The 23,038-nt window shown below is 50.0% G+C and overlaps 3 protein-coding genes across 7 annotated transcripts; 1 reads left to right on the top strand and 2 right to left on the bottom strand.

The window, feature by feature from the left end:
* The first annotated feature begins 205 nt into the window (after positions 1 to 205).
* Positions 206 to 4,347, top strand: Gale (UDP-galactose-4-epimerase). Of its 2 annotated transcripts, none has more exons than XM_003471132.5 (11): positions 206 to 326; positions 1,822 to 1,947; positions 2,039 to 2,154; positions 2,226 to 2,339; positions 2,574 to 2,750; positions 2,977 to 3,090; positions 3,165 to 3,231; positions 3,316 to 3,401; positions 3,507 to 3,584; positions 3,767 to 3,881; positions 3,953 to 4,347. In XM_003471132.5, the coding sequence occupies exons 1-11, from the start codon at positions 233 to 235 to the stop codon at positions 4,009 to 4,011; spliced, it is 1,146 nt and encodes a 381-aa protein (XP_003471180.2). In that variant the 5' UTR covers positions 206 to 232; the 3' UTR covers positions 4,012 to 4,347. The 2 variants fall into 2 exon arrangements, with proteins under 2 accessions (XP_003471180.2, XP_013009417.1); XM_013153963.3 differs by lacking the exon at positions 206 to 326 and adding an exon at positions 676 to 827.
* A 56-nt stretch (positions 4,348 to 4,403) lies between these two features.
* On the bottom strand, positions 4,404 to 8,720 carry Lypla2 (lysophospholipase 2). 4 transcript variants are annotated; one of them, XM_063235751.1, is made up of 11 exons: positions 8,589 to 8,710; positions 8,207 to 8,327; positions 7,085 to 7,190; positions 6,773 to 6,804; positions 6,598 to 6,663; positions 6,100 to 6,147; positions 5,940 to 6,010; positions 5,748 to 5,821; positions 5,571 to 5,672; positions 5,312 to 5,485; positions 4,404 to 5,233 (listed from the first exon to the last, which is right to left on the bottom strand). In XM_063235751.1, the coding sequence occupies exons 1-11, from the start codon at positions 8,704 to 8,706 to the stop codon at positions 5,183 to 5,185; spliced, it is 963 nt and encodes a 320-aa protein (XP_063091821.1). In that variant the 5' UTR covers positions 8,707 to 8,710; the 3' UTR covers positions 4,404 to 5,182. The 4 variants fall into 4 exon arrangements, with proteins under 4 accessions (XP_063091821.1, XP_003471377.1, XP_063091823.1 ...); XM_003471329.5 differs by lacking the exon at positions 8,207 to 8,327 and having other exon boundaries at positions 8,589 to 8,720; XM_063235753.1 differs by lacking the exon at positions 8,589 to 8,710 and having other exon boundaries at positions 8,200 to 8,221.
* Positions 8,721 to 11,657: 2,937 nt separating this feature from the next.
* Pithd1 (PITH domain containing 1) lies at positions 11,658 to 22,936 on the bottom strand. The gene is made up of 6 exons (XM_003471330.5): positions 22,587 to 22,936; positions 21,899 to 21,942; positions 21,444 to 21,521; positions 13,852 to 13,956; positions 13,162 to 13,270; positions 11,658 to 12,578 (listed from the first exon to the last, which is right to left on the bottom strand). The coding sequence occupies exons 1-6, from the start codon at positions 22,782 to 22,784 to the stop codon at positions 12,477 to 12,479; spliced, it is 636 nt and encodes a 211-aa protein (XP_003471378.1). The 5' UTR covers positions 22,785 to 22,936; the 3' UTR covers positions 11,658 to 12,476.
* Positions 22,937 to 23,038: the final 102 nt, after the last annotated feature.

Genomic DNA, 23,038 nt, shown 5'->3' with positions numbered 1-23,038 from the left:
TCCTGGCGACTGGAAGACCTGCGGCTCGCAGCGGGGACGTGGTCTCAGGAAGGCGGACAGGAACCTTTCCGGGCTACCAGTCCTCTTTCCAGCAAGGTGCTGCATACTTCCGCCCTCCCCTAAAATGCGTTTGCAGTCCGCGTAAAACTACACAGGGCTTTTGTCCTCCCGGAGTCTCCGTAGTTACCACCACCCAAGCGACACGTCTCATTGGGGGCGTGGAAGGGGAGGGATGTGGGTGGGATGTCAGCTTTTAAAGGGGCCGCCGCGCGGGGCGCGGGAGGCGGCGCCACTGGAACCAGCGCAGGGTGCGCGATCCCCAGCAGGTTCGCGAGGAATGAAGGGTTGGGTGAGCTCGGGAGGGGCGGGTGGTCGGCGCGGAGAGAGAGACACCCAGGAGGGTCCGCGTTCCAGGCGGAGCCGCGCCAGGGCGGGCCCGCCCCTTCTGCTCCCGCTTCCCGCGGCGGAGGCGGCCCGGGTTCATTCATTGCGGGCCCAGAACTCCTAGCTCTGCGCCTACCGAGCCGGGGCCCAAAGTCCAGCACCGCCTACCGAGGCGGCCCGTAGCGCCCTCCCTTCTTTATACTGACTGGCGACAGCCACCCTTCCTACCTTGCGGGACCCCTTGATGACCTCTTTCCCAGGTCCGCAGAGTGCCTGCCGTTCGGCTGGGAGAGAGGGGGCGGGCGGCTTGGGCATTGTGGGCCAGAGTCCATTGGAAGCCTCGGCAAAGGGCTGAGCTGCCAACCTGGAGATGCAAATTCCACCCTGACCATTCTGGCTGTGCGGGCACAGGCAAATTAACCTCTGACCCTAGCTCTGCTACGGTAATGTGCCATTAATAACACCTGCCTATTCAAGTTGTGGGGCGACCTCAGGAAAATAACGCACAAGTGCTGGGTACAGAGCCTGGCACGCAGCGGGCACTTAGTCAAGTGGGTTGGAGCTGGATGTGCCCAGAAGGGATTCAGGCAGCCTGGAGGAAGACGGCAGCCGGCCAGGTCGCGGAATGAAAGGCTTCAGTGTCTGGAGCTTCCTCCCCGCTCTGCCCACTCCACCTAGTTTGTTCAAGGAGGAGATGCACACCTAGCAGTGGGGACCGGGCCAAGCCCACGTCTACACTGGCCCATCCACTGCTGCCTAGTTAGGCAGATTCCCTGTCATGAAGCCCAAAGTAAGCTGGCATGGGTTTAGCCAGAACCAGCCTGCTTGCCCTGGGGTGACGTGGGTTGGGGCCTGGCCCACTCCAGGATGCCCCTGAGCCTTGGAGCTGGGCTCCTGCCAGCAGAGGACCCACCCTTGCTTCCTGGTTCCTCCCAGCTGACCTTAGACGTAGCCCAGGACTCAGTTGACGCCTAGTGGTAGAGTTACCAGGGAGCTCTGCTTCTGAACAGAACCCTCCCTGGGATCCTGGAATCCCAATCCTGTGCCATGTCCCCTTATGCCCAGGACTGTCCAGTCCCCAGACACTAGGAAGGGAAATGTGGGTCCTTAGAATCAGAAAATGTAGCGCCTGTGTCTTACTGCAGCAGGCCTTTAGAATCACCTCGTGGCCCTCCTTGCCATATAAATGGTGTGTGCACCATTATTAGCTCCATCTACAGGGCTGGAAACTGCACCCCAAGAGTAGCTGATCCTCGAAGCCTAAGGCCAGAAAGTGCCAGTACTCAGGCTCATACCAGAGCTAACCAGAGCTGCTCTTAATAGGGACTCCCTGCTCCCTGCTTCCAGGGTGAGCTGGGGAGGTGGAGGTGGACTCGGGGTGGAGAGGGGCCCCAAGCCCACCCCCATAGCCACCTCGGCAACTCTGTCTGGGCCCAGGTGCCATGGCAGAGAAGGTGCTGGTGACTGGCGGGGCCGGCTACATCGGCAGCCACACGGTGCTAGAGCTGCTGGAGGCCGGCTACTCACCTGTGGTCATCGACAACTTCCACAATGCCATCCGTGGTGAGTGTGGGAGGCAGGGCTGCAGTTCCTGGAGGGGTGGAGGGAAACCTGGGCTTCCAGGACCCCGCTGGCTGTCTCGGTGCCCCATCAGGTAGGGGCTCTATGCCCGAGAGCTTGCGGCGGGTACAGGAGCTGACCGGCTGCTCTGTGGAGTTTGAGGAGATGGACATATTGGACCAGGTGGCCCTACAGTGTCTCTTCAAGAAGGTCAGTGCCGGCGGGTGGGCCTTTGCCAAGGGCAAGGCTGGCGAAGCCACTTCTCCCACTTTGCCCTGCAGCACAACTTTAAGGCTGTCATCCACTTCGCGGGGCTCAAGGCCGTGGGCGAGTCAGTGCAGAAGCCTCTGGATTATTACAGAGTTAACCTGACAGGGACCATCCAGCTCCTGGAGGTGAGAGGCCTGGGCCTGGCAGGGGCACACAGGCCAGCCACACGGCAGCAAAGTGCTCCACTGGAGTCGGGAGGGCCATGCAGTGTCACTCGGGACACATGGCTTTCTTCAGCTCCCGCCTCAGTTCTTCTTCTATATATGAGGTGCCCGTGACCGCAACACCGCTCCCCTGGCACAGCAAGGGTCAGGCCTGCTGCAAAGCCCAGGCCACCTGTGCTTCCCCTCCCCGGCCAGATCATGCGGGCCCATGGGGTGAAGAACCTGGTGTTCAGCAGCTCTGCCACCGTGTACGGGAACCCCCAGTACCTGCCCCTGGATGAGGCCCACCCCACGGGGGGCTGTACCAACCCCTATGGCAAGTCCAAGTTCTTCATTGAGGAGATGATTCAGGACCTGTGCCGCGCAGACAAGGTGAGGCCACTTTGAGGCTAAGAGGACCCCATGCACCCCGTCCTGCCTACCCCAAGAAGGAAGCTGGGGCTCGTAAGTCACAGTGACATGCCCCCACCGCACTGCCTGGGAGCTCGTTTCTGGAGAAACAGAGGACAGCATAGCAGGGGAGGTAGGGGGCCTGGACTCAGCAAGACACACTGTGCCCATACCCTGCCCCACCCCATGACCTGCCTGAGCCCCACAGGCCTGGAACGCAGTGCTGCTGCGGTACTTCAACCCCACGGGCGCTCATGCCTCGGGCTGCATCGGCGAGGACCCTCAGGGCGTCCCCAACAACCTCATGCCCTATGTCTCCCAGGTGGGTCAGAGGGGTGACCTTAGGGGACAGCTGGTGCCAGGGACTAGGAAAACTGACCTGACCTCTGCCCCTAGGTGGCAATTGGGCGACGGGAGGCCCTGAATGTCTTTGGCAATGACTATAACACAGAGGACGGCACAGGTGAGCCTAGGGCCAGGAGGACCCTGGAGTGAGGGCCCTGCAGAGAGGCAAAACCAACTCCCCGCCCAACCTCTGCCTCTGCAGGCGTCCGGGATTACATCCATGTCGTAGATCTGGCCAAGGGCCACATTGCAGCCTTGAGGAAGCTGAAGGAGCAGTGTGGCTGCCGGGTAGGAGTGGGGGCAGGGGGGATGCGGGGAGGCAAGTCCTCGGTAAATGGGGCCCAGCAGAGGGGTCTGCTCCAGCCGTTCCCACTAACCCTGTTCTCCCGGCAGATCTACAACCTGGGCACAGGCACAGGCTACTCGGTGCTGCAGATGGTCCAGGCCATGGAGAAGGCCTCGGGGAAGAAGGTAAGCCCTTCCTGCTCACCTACCCAGTGGAGGGCCCACCACTTCAGCCTGCCTTGCCCCTCTGCCCTGGTGTCTGCAGGTGACACCGCTCTGTCTTTGTGTTTCCTGAGGATCTGGCCAGCAGTGGGTAGGTGAGGCCCAGGGCCAGCTCAGCTAGGACTTAGCCACATCGCTTCTTGCAGATTCCGTACAAGGTGGTGGCTCGGCGGGAAGGCGACGTGGCTGCCTGTTATGCCAACCCCAGCCTGGCCCACAAGGAGCTTGGCTGGACAGCAGCCTTGGGGCTGGAGAGGATGTGTGAGTGCTGGCCTGACCTGGGGAGGTGGCTGTTCTCACGCCAGGGCCTGACACCCACCAATGTGTCACAGGTGAGGACCTATGGCGCTGGCAGGAGCAGAACCCATCAGGCTTCAGCGCACAGGCCTGAGGACCCTCCCTGGCCACAGCCCAGAGAGAGAAAGGGAAGCAACTGTCAGCTCTCCAGGTCTTGGCAGCACCCCAGGCTCTGGGGCCAAGCCTCCGCCGCCCTACCTCAAACCCCAGCCGGCCACACCGCCCACCAGGCAGGAGGCTAAGGGCTCACTGACCAGGAGCCAAGTGTCTTCCACGTATTTCCCACAGGGCACAGGAAGGCAGCAGGGCCACTAAGAGTGGGCGGGCAGCTGGGCCCTGGGACCACACCTCCCTGCCAGGCACTGAACGACACTGCTAACAGGGAACTTTTCAAAGTATTTAAAATAAAAAGTCTTCTTTTACCAGGGCAGATTCTCGCAGATAGTCATTCTGCACCCCACACATACAATCAGGCAGACCTGAGAGTTGAGGGAGTAACTTCTTTAATTTTATCGGAACCTAGGACACAACAAGAAAAACGCTCAAAACCACATGGAGACAGAAAACAAGACACAACCCCGCCCCGCTGCCTCCCTGGCCCTAGAGTGGGGACACAGTAGGGGTGAGAGAGCCAGGGGAGATCTTGAGCCTCAATCCAGCCTTGCAGGCTCCAGGCCTTCGAGAGAGGGTAAGGGGCAGCAGGGCCCAGCCCCAAGCAAGGGACGCTAAAGAAGGCCCTTGGAGGACTCCACCTCCTCACCCACATCCTGCTCAAAGGCAGGCAGGCCACAGCAGCAAGGGGCCCCAGGCCATGGACACATTCATGATTGAGAAGCAGCTGCAGCGAGGCTGGAGAGACACGTGATTATCGGGGCAGAATCACGGGGTGGGGGCCTGGAAGGGCCCCGAGGGCCAAACCCTGAGGTCGCAGAGGGGGCCCAAAGTGAGGCTAGTGAATGAGGTCCTGAGTGAGTGGGTCAGCGGCTGGCCCTTCTCCCGCTGCCAACAGCCCTCCAGTACTGCTGCCGGGCCGCCTCCGGGAAAGCGGGTAAGGAAGCAGCCCACCCTGCTGCAGACTGCCAGGTGGCCAAGGCCAGGAAGGCAGGCCTGGCCAGGTCTGCGCCGCCTGCCCCAGAGGCCTGGGGGAAGAGGATGGAGCGGAGAGGGGGACTGAGGGCTCAACCGGCTCAGATCCAAGATGGTGCCACACTTGCTTGCTGGGTCCCCTGTGAGTTGGGGAATCGTACTGGGGCCAGCAACTCTGCTTAGACCGGAGGCAGCAGCTTCTCAAGAAATTCTTTCACAGCTGCCATCTCCTGGGAGTGAGAGGAGATTGTGAGGCTGCTGGTTGGAGGAAGGAGGGAGAAGGGAAGGCGCAGAAGTTTCCCACTGACCTGGGGACAGGAGCTATGCATGACACCCGGGTATGTCTTGAACTGGACCTTGGCAGGTGTGACCACAGACCGCAGCTTTTCAGCTGTTAGGGCTCCAAACCGTACTGGCACCATGGGATCCAGCTCCCCATGGCACTGAAGGATGGCTAGGTCCTTGGCACTGCCGTTAGCTGCCTGTGGGCCAACAGGACTCAGAGGATAAAGCAATGCCAAGCCTCAAGGACATTCACAGGCAGGAGGGTATCTGAGGGGCACTGACCTGGGGGAAGTTCCGGTGCAGAGGCAGCCAACAGCTCAATGCCACGATGCCAGCCAGAGGGTGCGGGCAGGTGAGGGCTGTATACAGAGACAGGGCTCCACCCTGGAGGGAGGAGACCATAGGTCAAGAGGGTCCAGCTCACCCACACCTGGCCCATCCCCCTCGTGGGCCCCTCACCTGTGAAAATCCACCCAGGACGATTCGATTGGCAGGGATCCCATTCTTCATCTCGTGCTCAATCAGAGCCTTGACTGTGGGGAAGGACGTGACAGGGTAGGGGAAGCGTCTGGGACCACAAGGGAGCCAGGCAGCATGCCCAGTGCTCCCTACGGGATGGAAGCGGGTGCAGAGGAGGAGCTAGGACCTTACTGTTTTCTGCGGCCTTCTTGATGCCAGCCTCATCCTCTGGGGCATCTGGACTCAGTCCCATCAGGTCAAACCTGGATAGCACAGACAGCGGCAGCTGTTGGAAGGCCTAGGCCAGCCCTCCCCAGGCCCTCAGCACCCAGCTCCCCCAGCCCACACTCACCAGGAGGGCATCACCATCTTCATGTTGAGTGTCACAGGGATCCTCGGCCTGGGGAGGGACAGTCAGAAGGGCCCATCAGGCTCAGGAGAGAGCAGGAAACCACAGCACAGAGGCCCTTAGGAGCCCCTCCCAGCAGGCAGGGCCTATGTTTAAGGTGTTGCCAGGCAACCTGCCACGTGGGACAACAGACTGGTTGGGAGATCAGCTATCAATGCAGAAGCAAAGCCCAGGCGCTTGGGGTGACTGGTTCCAGCTCGGTGGGTGAGTACCTGGGGAAGGGGCACGGGAGCCTGTGGTCTAGGAGACCCTAGGGCTGGGGACTGTGCTGGACCCCACTCCTGGGGACTCCCTAAGAACTGAGGCTGAACTTGGCACTTCAGCCAGCTCTGGGATGCAGCTGACAGACAGAACAGGTCTGGGACCACAGAAGCACTCCCACCATTGCTGACCCCCCAACAGGACACCCCTCAGCCTCTCCCTCGCTGGGGTGACACTCACGCATGCGGACAGATGTACTTGACGTGAGGGAGCCGGATGGTGGAGAGGGCGTCAGCCCAGCTGTGCCTGTGGGAGGGAAGGGAGAGAAGGCTTCGGAGCAGGAAGGGGAAGGGGAAGGGGGAGGCAGCCTTGGTGGCTGGGCCCTGCCCCATCTCCCCAAGGAACCCCAACTCACCCCGTGTCTCCAAGTCCATGTAAAAAAATAACCTGGAGAAGGTCAGAAAAGGGAAAGAGGAGTAAGTTCCCCCTTTAGATCTTCAATTTCTGCCTGCCCTTCCCAACTCCCAAGGACCTGGGGTGAGCCGAGGTGACAGCCAACAGGTTATTAACCCCAAGCCTCTGGCTTCGGGCTACACCCTTCTCACCACACCACCTTCATGTTTCCCATGCCTCCTCCAGCCAGTTCCCCAGCCTTCCCCTGCAGTTCTGGCTGTACCTATATGCAAACCCATACCCAAGGGCTGCCAAGGTGAAAGAGGTCCCTTACCGCAGCCGTTTCCCGCTCAGCTCCAGACACGGTGGCAGCGTCGGTGAGCAGGGGCACAGACATGGTATTACCACACATACACTGCAGGGCTCCCTGCAGGCTGGGCCTGCACAAAGGAGGGGCTGCAGTCAGGAGTGAGGCCAGCAGGGGAAAGCCTCCTGGCTCCAGGCACCCACCTTGGCCACCACCAGCCAGTAGTGGGTTCTGGGGACTCAGAGAAAAGGCAAGCAAGAAGTCCAGGGACAGAGGAGTGTAAGTCTGCCTGCCTCCATGCCAGGGCTGAGAAGCACAGGTTAGGGTTAGGGTCCAGCACTCCTGTGTCTGGGTCCAGCTCATCCCCAGCCTGAGCTTGCAGGAGGTGGGCAGGGCAGGGCTTAGGGGCTGAGGTGAGAGAAGGCAGGGTGGTCCTTATTGCTCCCCCCATGGATGTTCCTCAGTGGTAACTGCCTCCTTCCTCCCTAGTCTCCAGTCACCTCTGCTGTGGAGCCCCTGTGTCCCCTCAGCCCCAACTCTGGGTCCTACTGGGAAACAAAGAGGAAAGAGATGCCAGGGAAATAAGCTTCCAGCCCCGCCACCCTATCTCCATCCTCCCTTCCTCCCACTCAGCCTGCACAGCATTTTCTGGCTCTAAAATCCCCAGAGCCCCTGGGGGCTGTCTATGTCCCCTGAAAACATAAGGACTTCCATCTGCCACCCCCTCAACTGGAGCTCCACGCCCCCCCGGAATGAGGCTACCTGCAGCTGCTGCCGCCACTGACTCCAAATGGGTCCCCAGCTGAACAGGTTTCTGGGACTCCCAAACACACAAAAGAATGTCAGGCAGGCTGGCCCCTCCCCGTCCTTAGCATCCTCCAAACTCCGGAAGCTTCCTCTACCTGCCACTAAGTGCCTAGCCTTTGCGGGGCGCCCAGCCCCTCCAGCCGGGTCCCACCTTGCAGCGCCCCCCCCCCGACGCCCTCCCCAGCAGGACACTCATAGGGCACCTCGTCACTGACCCTGGCGCGTCCCTCCCTAAGGGGAAGGCACCTCCCGCCCCAGGCCAGGATTCCCTTCCTTCTCCGCTCTGGGGACTGCTGCTTCCCACCCTGGAGCTCGCTCTTGGCGGGGCGTCGTACCCCCGACCTGGTGTCCCCTCCCCGCAGTGAGGCGCCGGGTCTCCCACTCCCCACGGGGAACTTCTGCCCGGCCCCAGGGCCAGCCCTCCGCACAGGTCGCGTTCGCCTCGCCGAGCCGGGACGCGCACCTGCACACAAGGGGGCTCTCTACGTTTTGACCCTGGGGAAGCCCCCGCCCCCAAGGGCATCCCCACTTCCGATCGCCAGGTCCCTCTCTAAGCCCAGGCGGCCCCTCGCCCGGCCCCGCTCCACTCCCCAAGTCCCCAGGACTGGACAGCGCCTTCGCACCTCGCTCCCCGCCCCCATTCTCCCGGCCGCGCCAACCCCCGCGGCTGGACCCCGCGGTTGCCACGACACCCCACTTGGTCCTGCTCTGGCCCGCCCCGTACCTCGCTCCCTGGGGCTTCCGCGACCGCTTGGGCAATTCTCTTTCTCCCACAGACACACACTCTTCCCCCTCGGCCGCCCCCGCCGGAACTTCCGTTCGAGTCCCGGGAACCCAGCCATCGCGCTGCCGGAAGTAGCCTGGCCGGCGGTACGGAACCCGGAAGCGGGCCGGGCTTCCCCGCTAGGAGCTGCCATGTTGCCGGCGACGGGACCACTCCCTGTCACTCGCCGCCCACCTGCAGCATCTGCTCAGGGCATCACCACCACCTGCACCATCTGGACCGGACATGACGCTTCTGCCACCAGCCAGGCGCCTCCCGGAGGAAACCTGTCAGGAAGGGAATGGCCTTACACTACTAGCGCGAAGTGTTTCACCTTAGCATCCCAATGAAGCATACATCATTGTGACTTTAGGAACCTACCAATGTTTTGGTTTGGCTTCTTAAAAAATACTGCACATGTTATTGTTTATATTTATATAGCAGTAAAATAATTACTATAGAACACAGTAACATTTCCATCATCTCAGCAGCTGTCAGCTTCTCATTTAGCAAAACTCAATAGACTATTTTAACTGTGGTCCTCATATTGTGCACTGGATCTTTCGACTTCTTCATACTGGCTGCTGGTTTTCATGCCTTATTCTGGAATCATGGATTGAATCATATACTTTAATCTTAGAAGACCTTAAATCACCTACTCCTCCATTTTTATTTTACACATGAGGAAACTGAGGCTCAGGGAAAGAAGGTAAATAAACCACCTCAAAATTACACTGTAATCTTTTCTTGACCTGCTTCCCGTGCTATAAAGTGGTGATAATAACCATCCTACTTCATAGCTTTGCTGTTAGGTTCAAATGGTGTGAACATGCTTTACACACTTAAATCACAGTGTGAAGCCTTAATCACTCTAAAAAGGACCCTGGGAAAACACTCTGGCATGGGCAGTGTTGTCTTAGCACTGCCTGTTGCAAGCAATGCCATGCAGGGTGCACAAAATGCCAGCCTCGAATGAGCCAAGAACAAAAGTGTTTTCTTTGGTTACCACTGAGTCATCTCTACCATTGGTAAAGCAGAAATAGGGCCCAGGTCTACAGCAAAGCCTAAGGAGCAAACTGAGTGGAAAGATCAAGTCCCTGAAAGAACATGTGAGGATCTGCAAACAGGAAATGAGTCACACTTGTCCCTCAGCAGCTGAAAACTCATTCTCCCAGCTTAACCTACCTAGTTTTTCCTTTCAACCAGAAGGAAACAGTACAAATCTGGAAGCTCAACAAAGCACTTTTCCCCAGGGCTACAAGTAGTTTGGTCTAGAGTACTGAACAGGTCACAGAGATGGAACCTAAAACACTAGGATTCTAGACAGAAAAAATGGCACATGGGATCAGAGCAAGCCAAGGATCCAGGATAGGATGTCAAAAGCCAAAGGATGAAAGTATTAGGAAACAACACAGCTGCATCCATTACCCACAGAACTCCTGCTGTCTGCTTATGGAAGAAACCATGTTCCTTTGAAAACACCACATTGCCTGGGACACCATGGCACATCCAGGAAATTCTTCAGAGCGTATCTTGCAATCCAGAGCCCCAGGCCCAGGGACTGTGACTCATACTTATCAAGAGCTAGTCTGCCGTGAGAGCTTTCTTTTCTCTTTTTTGTACCAAGGATCGAATTCATGACCTCAAACTTACAGGCAAGCACTTGAGCCACTGAGCTAAACCCTTGGTCCTGCTGTGAGATTCCTAACCTATTTGCCCTTGTCCAAATTAAAATGTAGTTGTTCTTTTAATCCTCAATAATATCCAGCTGAAGGGCTAGAAATGCAGCTCAATGATACAATGCTTGCTGAGCATGTGCAAGGCCCAGGATTCTATCCCCAGTATCACAAAAAACAAAGCTCCAGCTGGGCTTGGCTGTGACTGAGGAGTGGGTGTAGTGCTTACTACATCACAAACTGCACTTGCAGTCTAGTTGGTTTCAGGCGGGAGTTGTTTTTTGAGACAAAGTCGTGCTATATAGTTCAGACTAGCTCTGAACACGGAGTGATATGTCTCAAGGGCTGGGGTTACCAGTGTGCACTACCACACCCAGCCAGGCTACATTTTAAGAGTTTTGAGGCCCAACATTTGGGGTAGCAACTTGACAAGCTAGGAAAAGCGGCTGTATTCTTCAGCTAACAGAGTGAGGGCATCTATCTGAGGAATTCCCTCAAGATAATCAAGTTCAATAATGCCTCATATCAACTGTTTCTCCTTTAAGAAGTGCTAGAATACTGACCGTCTCAAATCTCCCTTTTCAAATTCTGTACTTAAATTCAAACTGCTAGCACTAGACATGGTGATGCACACTAGGGAAGCTGAGCAGAATTGTTGCAAGTTCAAGACCAGCCTGGGCTACAAGTTGAGCTCAAGGCCAGCCTGAACTGCAAAGTGAAACCCTGTGAAAAGACCAAAAAATAAAATCAAACTGCTCTACTGACTTTCAAACTTGAAATCCAAAGCATTTGGTCCACCTTTGGATGGAATGTGCTACTCATTCGCCTTCCTCATCTGCAGGTCTGACGTGCTCAGAATCTGTCACTCCAAGGCTGGGGATTTAGCTCAGCGGCATAAGCCTTACAAGCGTGTGGTTGTGAGTTTGATTCCCAGCACTGATTTAAATGTCACTCCACACCTAACTTTTCTTCATTAACTTACATCCTCTACAAAATGTGGGAGTGGTAGGGAGATTTTACCATATTGCACAGAAATAAGTTTTTGTTATTTTTGAGATAGGTTCTTGCTATGCAGTTCAGGCTGGCCTTGAACTCAAAATGTAGCCAAGCTGGCTTCAAACTCACAGTGATTCTCCTGCTTCATGCTCCCAAGTGTTGGGATTACAGGTGTACGCCACCTTGCCAGGCCCAGAAGTAAGTCTGAACTTTCCTAGAGCAACTGATCTAGTCTTAATTTAACAGGAGCACTTCATAAAATCTACTTAGAGCAAAAAATTTCAAAGTTTAATATAATACAATTTGCAGTAAAATGAGAGTTTCATCAATACTATCCAGAGCTCAAAAAACACAAACGTTAAGTCTGGCAAGGATTTATTAGGAAGCTTTTTAATCACAGTGAATAAATGCCATGAACAAAAGAACTCAAGAGACCTCCAAATTCTGGCACTGGGCTTACAACACAAGTTAGAAGCTAATAAACATTAAGGAGGTTCCCACAGGATCTTAACTAACTCTCAATCTTATACCAACCAGGATACCTGCAAACACAGAAATGATTCCCATGCTCTCCCCAGACTGCTTAGCTAGGCAGCAGGAAAGAAGACCTTTCCCCCCAAGCTATCACGGGTCATCAGAAGACTTCTGCCTTTCGGGCTCTAACCATGGAACACTTGTGCATGACAGACAACTCCAAGCGGGCAACTTGACAGAATGCTGAGCAATGACAGGGATGAGCAAGCAGGGACAAGTGTTTCTAGCTGGAGACCCTCCTAATGGCTCAAACACACAGTTCTGAGGCGTCAGGTTTCCTACACACCAGGTGTTTCCATTTTATAAGAAACAAGTCACGCAAAAATCCTGCCACAAAGCAAGACACGGGATTCCATGGCCACTCTGGCTGGAAAAGCAAGCATTATCCATGACTGACAGATGCCACCCAGCCTGAGACCCAATTCCTGTAGTGCCCTAGAGAATGACGATTGTCCCACAGCACACACCCCACTCTCTCAGTGGGGCAGTGTCTTCCACAGGCCAGGTTTCTGCAGCAAGACCCAAGGACAAGGCTTGGCAGAGGCTGTGGCAGCCAACTCTTGCTGGAGCCTCATCTCCTCCTTCCCAACAGGCAGTCGTACATCTTCACTGACACAGCACATCTGTGGGAGCCGGGCCAGCCTTAGGAAATGAAGTGTGTCTGTGGGGTAACCTGATGGACCCGGTGGTCAGCCGGGTTGGCCGACGCTTCGTAGTTGCAGATGGTCACCTCATGTCGCCGAAGCTACAAGAAAACAGAGGCTGGGTCAGCCAGCCAGAAAAAAAACTGTCTTTCCCAGAGTACACACAGAGTGACCTCAGACAGGTTCTTTACTAAAGTCATCTCTAACTGTCAACCTGACAAGCCTGTAAAGATTAGCAAAGATTCACTGAAACTAAGACATCCACTTCCCCACCCCTTTTCCTCCTTCTCTCTAATGAGGGCACCATGAGAATAGAAAGCGGTCTATGTTATTTATCATCTTATCTATGGTGCCACAACAAGAAAGATCACAATGTTTTGTTTTGTTTTTTGGTGCTGGGGATTAACCCAGGGCCTCATGTATGCTACACACATGCACTACCACTGAGCCACACCCTTGGTCCCTGATCATCTATAAGACAAAGAATCTGTAAATGAGAAACTGCACTGATTTGAATTACATAATAACCTAGTAAGAATGAACTACATAAAAACCTACTCTGTGAAGGGAGAATAGTTAATAGTGATGAAACCAACAGAAACTGCAGACAGCGGGGGGCTCTTCTTCCCCTTCCCCGGAGCACCTGCGATGCGGGTGCAGATCGCATCTCCCAGCCCGCCTTACCTCAGTCCATTCTCCTCTCAGGCCGATATAGAAGACCTTTGTGGTATCTGCTCCAAAGTTTTTTGAAATATGAATTGAGAGATGATAGACATTTGAAAAGCGGGAAATTCTTGAGCATGAAAAGAAGCGAGAGAAAACACAGATTACTGATCAACAAGCATCTCCCCACCAGCGAAAACAACTTTCAGCTCCAACTTGTGGCAAAACCCAAGCAAATGTCAGAAAACACTCGGGCTCCTCTCTGGACAAGCAATTAATTTTATGGACATTTGCTGAGTGTCTGCCAGATCCTATCCAAGGCAACAGAATAAACACTGCAAGGAACAGGAATGAGAAATGCTTTGTAACCAAGCAGGGATGCTAAAAAGTGTAGCACTGATCTCTCCCTTAGGAAAGATAAAACTCGAAAAGATAGGTAACATGTACCTTATAAGTCAAGTCTCTGAAGCCCATTAAGCAAAAAGGAATTCTGAAAACATGTTTCCTAACACCAACCTAGGACTCTCCCAGATCTGCAAAGCACTTAAAAGTTAACTTATCTGTGGCTTACACCAACTGTCTGCCAAAAATTGACCAAATCAAGGACCAAGCCTCCTCTGAGTTTTGACTCATTTCTAATGTAAGACAGCTAGAAACTGACCAACAATAAACCGAGAGTCACAGAGAGCAGAAGTCAGGTCCTGTGCTTACTTTGTAGCATACTCTAATTCTCCTGTGACATCCCGATTCAGACTAAAGGTCTGATCTGGCTCTCTTTCTGTATCATCAAACGACATCTGTGGAATGTTCTTGTACCTGGGAAAGGAAAGGGAGAAAAAAAAAATCAAGAAACGTGCATCCTCACATCTATCAGTTCTTCAAAACTTCTTACTGACTGCTCAACTGTCTTCAATTGCAGCAAAAGGAGATCAAATTCTGAGGTCAAGTTTTAGAGACAAAAAAAAAGTTTTAGAAATGCCATTTTAGGGGGCTGGGGATTTAGCTCAGTGGCATAAGTGCCTGCCTTGCAAGCAGGCAGTTATGAGTTCAATCCCTGGTACCGATTTAAAAAAAAATGCCATTTATATATAATATCTTTAGGCTAACAAGAAAAAAGCAAAGAGCTGGGTGTGGTGGGACACACGGGTAGTCCCAGCTACTTGAGAGGCTGTGGCAGGAGGAATGCTTGACTCTAGGAGTTCAGAGCTAGCCCTGGCAACATAGCAAGACCTCATCACTTAAAAAAGAAAAGTATATAAATACGTAAGAGTCAAGAACTGTCACATAACTCAGTGCTACCTCTTGAGTTAAAAGCATGAGAAGCAATATGAAGAGATGGCTCAAAGGAGGTCACATGGAGCAAATGCAAGGAGAAATAAGCAACTCAGCACATTCACAACAAGCTGAGGATGTGAAATAAAACAGCTTACTCATGGAAAAGGAAAATACATACTTTGGCAGCAACACATTAAACACAGTGAAAAAATAAGATCAGGTAACCCTACGCCCAAGCATTTTTTTGTGGTAAAAAAATTACCCGATATGGTCAGTCACCTTATGGCTCTAGATTATATGATCTGGGATTTCTGTTTTGAAAGAGGACAAAATCTACAAACCTGCAAAAGGCTGTAAAAGCAGAATTGCTAGTGAAGAAAATATTTGCTAAAGAAAGACTAAGAGCCAGGCATGATGGTGCACGCCTGTAACCCCATCATTCAGGAAGCTGAGGCAGGAGGATCGTTGCAAATTTGAGACCAGCCTGGGCTACAAAGTGAGCTCAAGGCCAGCCTGGACTGCACAGCAAGATGCTATCTCAAAAGGAAAAAGAGAAAAAGAAAGAAAAGTAAAAAGTCTATGGAGGGGAGAGAAACAAGGACATATAAAGGAACTAAGACTTACTGCACAGGTATAAGTTCCCTATGATGAAGTGAGCAATATGTGTACCAATAAACTTTAAAAAAAAAAAAAAAAAAAAGGCCTGGAGCTCCTGCCTGGCAAGCACAAGTTTGTGAATTTGATCCCCAGTACAAAAGAAAAGAAAAGTCTAAGGCACAGCGATCTCCATAATGCTCCAATTCTGGAGGACTAACCTACATAGCTCCACCACCACCCAGGTGTTTTACCAACACACGTGATAAAGGCCTAGCTTTTAACTGCAGCAAAATGCATGTAATTTAAGAAGGGGGATGTTCCCTTCAAAGTGTTTTTAAGAATGATGCACAGCAGGATAATAAGAGTGCACATTTATGAGCAGCATTACGAGAGGCAATGTAGCCCTGTAGTTAAAAGCAGTGTCTCGAACTACAGAATGGCAGAAAATATCTGCTTAGTGTTCATGTGACAAGGCATTACTATCCAGGATACGTAAGCAGCGATCAACACACACAATGAAAGTTTAAAAACTTTATTACAGCAAAAGACACACTGCTGTTAATACCCCTCATAACCTCCCGCTTCACTTCCGACACACTTATCCCATTATTCTTGCCACTTTCTGAAGCAATTCTGGAAGTCCTCTTCTGTGAGTTCCTTTAGGAGGTGTGAAAAAAATACGGTGATGCTGCTGAGTGCCATCTAACCGAAAGGCAGTTTGTAAAAGTATTACAGTGTGTGCTCATTCGTCCACCTTACTCACTAGATCTGGTATCCCATGATTCTTCCCCAGAAGTCAAACTGACTAGGAAGGGTAAATACTTTGAATCAGTGCAGAACATGAAGGCAGCCACAGGAGCACAATTAAAGCCAGAAGAAAGGACTTCCAGAATTGCTTCAGAAAATGGGAAGAACTATAGGGTAAGTCTGTTTCAGGTGAGGGGGAGTACTGTGTGTCTTTTACCGTAATACTTTTTTTTTTTGAGACAGGGTCTCACTACAGGCTGGCCTTGAACTTACTATGTAGCCCAGGCTAGGCTCATACCCACGGTGATCTTTCTGATTCAGTCTCCTAAATGCTAAGATTACTGGCATGCATTACCATGGCCAGTTTAAACACAAAACTACTTTTGATTATATAATACCTCATATACAGAGATCAAAACAACTTCAGTAAAGAGGGTATAGTGTCACATACCTATAAACCCAACGCTCAGGAGGTTGAGGTAGGATTGCCACAAATTTGAGGCCAGCCTGGTTTACATAACGAGTTCAAGGCCACATTGAACTACATCTTGAAATAAATAAGCAGGCAGGCAGGCAAAAGTCCAGACACATCTCAAAATATGCAAATGGGCAACAAGTATATGAAAAATGCTCACTATCACTATCATGGAAATGCATATCAAAATCACTTCACCCATTTTGGGGTAGTTATTATCAAAAAGATGAAAAAAATGCTATGATATAAAGAAAGAGAAGCTCTCATACACCATACACCAATTATGGAAAAATAATTTTAGACTGCTATGGAGGACTCTCAAAACATTAGATACAAAACTACCATATGATTCAAGAATTTCACTACTGAGCATACAGCCAAAGAAAAGGAAATCAGTATCTAGAGACATCTGCACTCATATGTTTTTATTTAGTGTAGCACTATTCACAAGCACCAAGATATGTAATCAACCCAGGTGTTCATAATGGATGAACATATATACTACACATTATTCAGCCATAAAAAGGATGAAATCCTGTCATGTGTGGCAACGGAGAACCTAAAGGATAATATGTGAAATGAAATGAACCAGGCACAGAAAGACAAATACATGTTCTCACTTATCTGGAGAATCTAAAAACACTGTTCTAACTGTGGTTCCCAGAGGCCGGGAGAAAGCTAAGGGATGAAAGGACGGACAGATGATATTTAATGGGTACAGACACAGATGGAGAGGAGGAATAACCTCTAATGTTCTAAATAGTACGGTAATACACTTTGGTTAACAACAATTGTACATTTCAAACCAGCTAGCAGAGAAGCTAAACCCAGGCCAACATTCTAACCCTGAACACCATCTACAGTCCTACACGGAAATTTTTTTTTGAACAAGGTTTCACTATGTGTCCCAAGCTAAATTCACTATGTAGTCCAGTCTGACCTTGAATTCAGTGATCATCTTGCCTGGGGCTTCTTAATGCTGGATTATAGGTATACACCACCACACTTGACAGGACTCTGAAGGTTCCCAACAGAAGGAAATGACAAACACTGCAGTGATACACCAATCATCCCGATCTGAACATTGTATACCTATGCTGCACTAACACACTGCTCCTTACAAACATGCACTTACTGTGTGTCAACTAAAGTAAAATTAAATAAAAAGTCAAAAAAGACAAAAAAATCGCAAACACACACAAAGGAGACAAAGTATAATAGGTCTCCATATACTTAGTGCTCATCTTCAAAGACCAATGTCATGCCAGTGTTGCCTATCATCCCACTTTAACACTACGTACTTTAAAGCAATCACAAATGTACTATTTTACCTGATAAGTACTTAACGCATTTTACCCATTAATACTTCAAAAGATAAGGACATCTATTGAAGGGAGGGTACTGTTATTATCATTGTTTTATTTTGTTTTGTTTTAGAGACAGAATCTCACCATGTAGCCCAGCCTGTCCTAGAACTTTTGATCCTCCAGACTTAGCCCCCCGAGTGCTGGGATTGTAATCCCAGGTTATGTTCTACCATGCTGGCTAAAAATGACTTTTAAAAACATGTCAGTCAGGCATGGTGGGGCATGCCTGTAATTCCAGCACTTGGAAGACCAGTATGAGTTAAGATCAGTATGAGTTTGAGGCCAGGCTGAGCTACATAGTGAGACCCTGGCTCAAACTAATTAGATAATTAAATTTTTATTTATTTTTATTTTTGGTACAGAGAATCAAACTCATAACCTCATGCTTGCCAGGCAGGTGCTATGCCTCTGAGCTATACCCCCAGTAGTAATTAAATTTTTAATACATACCTATGATACCATTTTATAATAATCAGCAATGTTAACAATTAAACAAGTTTTAATCCCTTTTTTTCCCTTGTACTTCTAGAAATCAAATCTAAGGCCTCAATAGGCTAGACAGGCACCCTATTACTAAACTATTACCTCTAGCATCAATAATCCTTTAATGTCATCTAGCACAGTGATGGAAAACTTTTTAGAGACTGAGTGCCCAAACTGCAACACAAAACCCACTTCTTTATCACAAAGTCCAATACTGTAATTAAACCTGTATAGTAGGGTTTTAGTTTAGAAAAAACAGTAACTCATACATTGACATCTTTTGTCTTAAAAGAAAAATAACACCCATACCACAGGTTTGCCACCACTGATCTAGCACCTGGTCTGTATTCAAATTTCCCTGATTTAAAATTCTCAGTTTAGGGGCTGGGGATTTAGCTCAGCGGCATAAGCACATGCCTTGCAAGCACATGGTCGTGAGTTCGATCCCCGGTACCGATTTAAAAAAAATAATAATAAAATAAAATAAAATTCTCAGTTTAGGGCCAGGGATTTAGCTCAGCAGTTCAAGCACTTGTTTGGTAAGCACAAGGTTGTGAGTTCAACCCCCCGGTACCAGAAAGAAGTCTCAATTTAACTTTTCTGGATGTGTCACAATGGCATGTCATAGTCAAATAGGTAGCACTTTAAAAAATTAACTTTATATAAAATAATGGTGTATCAACAATCAGCTAACCCTTAGATTTGGTAAACTGTAATGTACAATATAACTGTTAGGTATTTGTACCTGCTCACCCACAAGACACACATCATACTCCATACCAATTCCAAGCTCTTCAGATGGTAAAGGTTATTTAACATCTTTCTGCCAGCTTGAACCACCAGAGGTACATGTATAATCTTGATGGACATGGTAGTTCAGAGCTGCCTGGCAATGACAAACAGAATTACAGCCCTAACACGAACAAGTTAAGTCTTTCCACAATCTCGTGAGGTGTACTATTAATATGCCCAACTCACGTATGAGAAATTAAGGCAAGGTGAAGATATGCAAGTCATGTGGCCACTAATAAGTTGCCTGTAATCTGAATTTTGTTTCAGTATTTGACATGAAATCCATGGAGTACAGAGCCACAAACCTCAGCCTTTTTATAAAACTTTGAAATAGGGTCTAAGTTACCCAGGTGGGCCTCAAACCTGTGATGCTCTTGTCTCAACCTTAGAATACCTAAGATACAAGTTTCTGCCACCATGCTCACACAGCTATACCCAGAATCTGAACTCCCTGACTCTGGAGCCTACACTGGAATCCAACAACAGGGATGTCTAGTCCTCGGAAGCAAACCTATCTCCCCAAGTTTTTTGTTTTTTTTTTTTTGAGACGGGGTCTCGCTATGCAGTCCTGGTTGGCCTTGAGCTCACTTTGTAGCCCAGGCTGCTCTCAAACTCGCCAACAATCCTCCCACCTCAGCCTCCCGAGGGCTGGATTACAGGCGTGAGTCACTGTGCCCCAGCTTCTCCCCAATTTTTTTTTTCTTTCTCAAAGCACTTAATCTCCCCAATTCTTTTAAAAGAAAAAATAACAGTAAAACAGTTTCAAAACAGGATAGTTGGACAGTAACAATAATCAACACATTGCAAATTGTTAATTCACAGCAGTTGTTCAGAATACAAGATATAGACATGAAACATTGTCTAGAAAATTACTAGCATAAAACTTTCCCCTCAATGAACCAAAAGAAACCAGCTGTATCTTAACTGTCTTGTGTTTTGGAGGGTTTTGTTTTTGTTTTTTTTACTTTTTAGTTTTTAAGAAAAGGTTTTGCTAGGAGTTCAAACTGGTCCTGAACTCTATGTAGCTGAGGCTGGCCTCCAAATTGTGGTGATTCTGTTTCTCATGTGCTGAATTACTAGCACACAGCCCCTTACTCAGCTATTTTTGGCTTTGAGACAAGGTCTCACTATGTGGCTCAGTCTGGTCTTGAACTCGCCATATAACTTCAGTCTGACTTCAATCCTGTAATTCCCCTGCCTCAGCATCCCACACACTGGGATTAAAGGGATGCACCACTGCACCCAGCTATGGATTTGCTCTTTTTGGTTTTTGAGACAGGGTCTCTCTATATATAGTCCAGGCCAGTTAATTATGTAGCGCAGGCTGGCCTTAAATTTACCATCCTGCCTCAGCCTCCAGAGTACTGGGACTACAGGAATGAGCCATCATGCCTAGCATAATTTACTTTTAAACTCATGTTTTTAACATTTAAAATTATACCAAGTTCTTGAATCTCTTTAAAGTCCATTTAAATTGTTCAATTTTCATGATTTTTTCAGTGCTATAGGTCAAATGGGGGAGGAGCAAACCAAGGGGTTTGTACATGCTAAGCAAGGGGTCTACCACTGAGATATATCTCTAGCCCCAGATGAAGTTTCATTTATGTAAAGTTCACATATAAATTTCTTCAACACTCATCAGTTTTCTTTTTCTTTTACAAGGCTACACTGGAGTAAGATAAGCTATCAAGAAAGGAATAACATTCTCTGGCGGCAACAGATACAGTGTTGCAAGAGGTGTACAGAACTTTGCTAAATAAAGGTTAACACAAACCATATCAACATAACATAAGGGCAAACCTGCATGAAATGGCAAGAGGAAATTCTAAAGTCAAGTCCAACTCTAAAGTAGAGTCCATAAAGATCTTCTGAGATCACATTGATTATTTTGTTTGTTTGCTTCGGTACTGAAAATTGTACTCAGGACTTTGCATTTGCCAGGCAGGTGCTTACAACTAGGTTATTAAGAAAACTGCAAAGACGGGGCTGGGGATTTAGCTCAATGGCATAAGCACCTGCCTTGCAAGCAGGTGGTCGTGAGTTCGATCCCAAAAGGTGGGTGTGGTGCTGCACATGTAATGGAGAGGCTGAGGCAGGAAGATAGTTTCAAGTTCAAGACCATCCTGGGCTACAAAGTGAGCTCAAGGCCAGCCTGAACTGTACAGCGAGACCCTGTTTCAAAAAGACAAAAAAAAAAGTCATTCACACTGGCATTTATAGAATGGTCTCTGAATGAATGGTGCGATAGTATGGCACTCTGCAAAAAGGGGACAAGTTGCTGGCCTTGGCAGCAACTTAATCTAAAAAAATCATTGAGCATTGGACTAGGGATTTGGCTCAATGATAGGGCACTTGTGAAGACCCTAGGTTTGATCCCCAGCATGGCAAAGAGTAAAATAAAAAATGAGAAAAGCATATTATGATATAAATGAGCATAAGACCAACACAGTCTTAAAGGAAGAACACTGACACTGGTAAAAGGAAAATGATATTATTCTAGAATAAAGTGTTACCAGAAAAAAATAAAGAAAGTTAGCTTGATGAGGGCCTAAACCCTTGCCACTTACAGTCTCATCTCAGAGGGGTGTGAGTCATCGTCCTCTCCCATTATAATGATGCCTTTGAGCTTGACATTGCCTGTAAATCTGCCAGAACCAAAGAGAAGATTGTGAACTTGAGGTTAAATCGCTAAACTGGTGTGACCTTCAGCAAAACCATTCCCCTTTCTGAGCTTCGCTTTATTCACTTGTCAGACTTCTACTAGACAACTTCTAAGACCCTGCTAGTTCTGGCATTCTGTAATTCTAAGAAATTTACCTCACCTTCTCATTGTTCAACAAATATATCTGTTTCCAGCCTGCTCCAGAAAAACCAATGATGCTTTTCTCCTCAAACCCACCAAAGTAATTTACCCCATTTCTAGAAAGAGATGTGTGTTCTTGACACAACAAATGAATGAATCCAGAGGAAGCAACCAGTTACAGCCTGTTTAGTCTGAGGCAGACACCAAAGAGATACTTACGGAATATTAAACAGAAGCTCTTCATCTGCATCACTTTCAACAAACTGGAGGGGATGGGGAGGAGGGAGGAGAAAGCAACAAATATTTGCTGAGAGCCTACAATTTCAGGCATCCCCCACCCTGTTCTATAAGCAGGGGTGCAACACAAATGAGGTAACCTTCCTCGAGTTTTGCAGGATTTAGTAACTTGAAGCTAACTGCTCATAACTTCTCGGCCTTTCGGCTAGGTTCAAGTGAAGCTAATTGATCTTATTCTAATATCCATAGTGCATCCTGTGAGTTCCTATGGGGGGGAGATGATGTGTATTTTTCTGGGGAGAGGGCCCCAAGCTTTCAGATGGCTCTCAAGAGGGCACTGTGCTCTAAACGGGAAACACCCATCATCTTCCTAGGGAGAGCTTTACCAGGTGATTTGATCAGGCAGGCACCGAGACCCACAATGAAAAGTCAGGGAAAACACCCTTAAAACCAAGCTCTCTCACAGCCCACACACTCTGTGACGGAGCCTTAAGCTGTGTGAAGCCAAAGCGCCCACTTTTCCTCTTCGGGTCCGTTTCCCTAGGTGCAAAATGAGGAGACTGGACCCTGCTGGCTCCTCAAAGGCTGACAGGAGACTACAAGAAAGCGCCTGGCGACCGTGCTATAGTCCTTTTCCACCTCAGGAGCGCGGCTGACCCCGGCGGCCCACCTTGGAGCGGTCGGTCCGCTCCTCCCACGGTTTGAAGACGCCGCGGCCGCTGCCCTCGCGGCTCTCGTTGAGGCACTGCAGCCGCTCCAGGTCGATGCGCAGGTACAGGCCATAAGCCAGGCCGCGCTGCTCTGGCGGCTCCTCTCGTTCGGCTGCACAGCGACAACCGCCCCCGCCGTGGCTGTGCCCGTGCGACATGGCGACGCCGCCACACGAGTATGTGGCTCTGGCACAGGACAGCCGCGACGCGTCCACCCGCTCCGGCCGCCAAGCGCCGCGTCCGCCGCGTCGTAAAAGGCGCCCGCGCGTGACGCATGCGCCAAGGGAGAAGGGGGCGGGGCCCTGGATCGACGTTTGACAGACGCCTTCCGGGGTTGACTCTTTCGGTGCTGGAAGTGAATGCGCTCACTCGCTTATCTTCACGGACGGAGAAATTGAAGGATAGAATGATG

This window comes from Cavia porcellus, unplaced genomic scaffold, assembly GCF_034190915.1.
Source record: "Cavia porcellus strain 051 isolate PalLab524CR breed Dunkin Hartley unplaced genomic scaffold, mCavPor4.1 scaffold_25, whole genome shotgun sequence".
NCBI lineage: Eukaryota > Metazoa > Chordata > Mammalia > Rodentia > Caviidae > Cavia > Cavia porcellus.
This window is presented reverse-complemented; position numbering and strand designations above follow the sequence as displayed.